Genomic DNA, 1,461 nt, shown 5'->3' on the forward strand with positions numbered 1-1,461 from the left:
CCCTTCGGGGGCCCCCCAGGGGGGCCCCCCCGGGGGCTCCCCAGGGGGAACTCGCGTCTGCAGCGGCGAAGTCCCTTTTGGAAGAAGGACTCAAGTATCTCGAAGACCTCCACGTCATCGAACACCAGCACCAACACTCCCACCGGCAGCTGGTCCTGCAGCACTTGCTGCGCAACGCGGACAACGCAGAGGGGCTCATTGAGGCTGTGAGCCAGAGCTGCGCGGGCCTGGGGACCCCCAAGGGTACTGAGGGGCAGGGGCCCCCCGCTGGGGCGCAGGCGGAGGAGGGAAAGACAGCAGCAGAAGAGGCCCAGCGAGCTGCAGAGGCGGAGGCCCTCGTGAAGGAGGCGCTGCAGAATCCGGAGAAGAGAAAAGTCCCGGAGGCGGAAAAGGCAGCAGTTGTAGGCCTCCTGAGAGCCCTCGTTGCTGCAGCTGGCTGCAGCAGCGCGCCGCTGCCCCTCGCTGCTGCCTGCTGCTGCTGCTACTGCTGCTGCGGGGCCCCCTCAGCGCCGCGAGAGCCCTGTGCTGCGCCTTGCTGCAGGCCTGGAGGCTCTACTCGCTGCTGAACACCAAGTGCTTCTCCAGGGCCCTCCCCCCCAAACCCCAGCTCCTCTTCGCAGACCCCAACGCCCTCATTGCCAAGGCCGGGACTCTCCACGGGGCTTCTTCTCCCCCTACAGTCTTGGCCGCTCACGTGGCCTCTCTAAGGGACTTCCGCCGCCCCGTCGTCATTTGTGTGGGGCCCCACACAGGGGCTCGTTTGCTGGGCTTTGGGTTTGAGCTGGGGGTCTCAGTGGCACGCGAGTTGTTGCGAAAGATCTCCCTTTTTCACTAAGTTCTTAGTGGGATTAAGATGCATGCAAATTTGTGACTCTCTGTAGTTGCTGCCGTGCTTTGAGCCCTCCTCTTTGTACTGCTTGGGTGGCTAAAGACGCTTGCGCCCCTGCTGCTGCTGCTGCTGCTGCTGCTGCTCGTTGGGCGGCCGTTGCTGAGGACTTGAGTGTCAGTTTGTGTCGACTTTGGTGCTGCTGCATGCAGATACACCCGAAGGTGCAGGACATTTTCCTGCTGGGCCATTTGCTGCTGCAGCAAATGATGCAGCTGATGGGCCGGGTGTACCAGCCGTTCACAACTCTGGGCGTCGATACACCTGAGCGCCTGAAGCAGCACATCACAGCTAGCCAGCTAGCTCCCCTGGCGGACCAGTACGCTAGCCAGCTAGCCAAAGCCCCGCTGCAGCCGCCAGCTAGCGATGGCTTGCCGAGGCTGCAGAGCTTGTCTAAGCCAGACCTCGAAGACCCCACTGCAGCAGGGGGTTTCATGTCTTTGTCTCGTTTCTTTGAAGAGTCTGCAGCGCTTCCTCCGCTGCTGCAGCAGTCGGGCAGCATCAGCGGGGCGGAGGCGGCGGTGCAGCAGAAAACGTTCGCCGCCGCCGCAGCAGCAGCAGCAGCAGCAGCAGAT

The 1,461-nt window shown here is 63.2% G+C and overlaps 1 protein-coding gene across 1 annotated transcript in view; it reads left to right on the top strand.

Moving 5' to 3' along the window:
- Nucleotides 1-19: 19 nt before the first annotated feature.
- ETH_00043360 (uncharacterized protein) overlaps nt 20-1,461 on the top strand; it is a gene marked incomplete at both ends in the record, with an annotated part of 1,808 nt that continues 366 nt past the window's right edge. Inside the window, 3 exons of the mRNA XM_013374719.1 lie at nt 20-401; nt 542-736; nt 1,039-1,459. Coding sequence (XP_013230173.1) covers nt 20-401; nt 542-736; nt 1,039-1,459 — 998 coding nt within the window. The remainder of the gene's footprint in view (nt 402-541; nt 737-1,038; nt 1,460-1,461) is intronic.

The sequence above is a fragment of the Eimeria tenella genome, genomic scaffold, assembly GCF_000499545.2.
Source record: "Eimeria tenella Houghton genomic scaffold, Eth_scaff2229, whole genome shotgun sequence".
Classification (NCBI taxonomy): Eukaryota; Apicomplexa; class Conoidasida; order Eucoccidiorida; family Eimeriidae; genus Eimeria; species Eimeria tenella.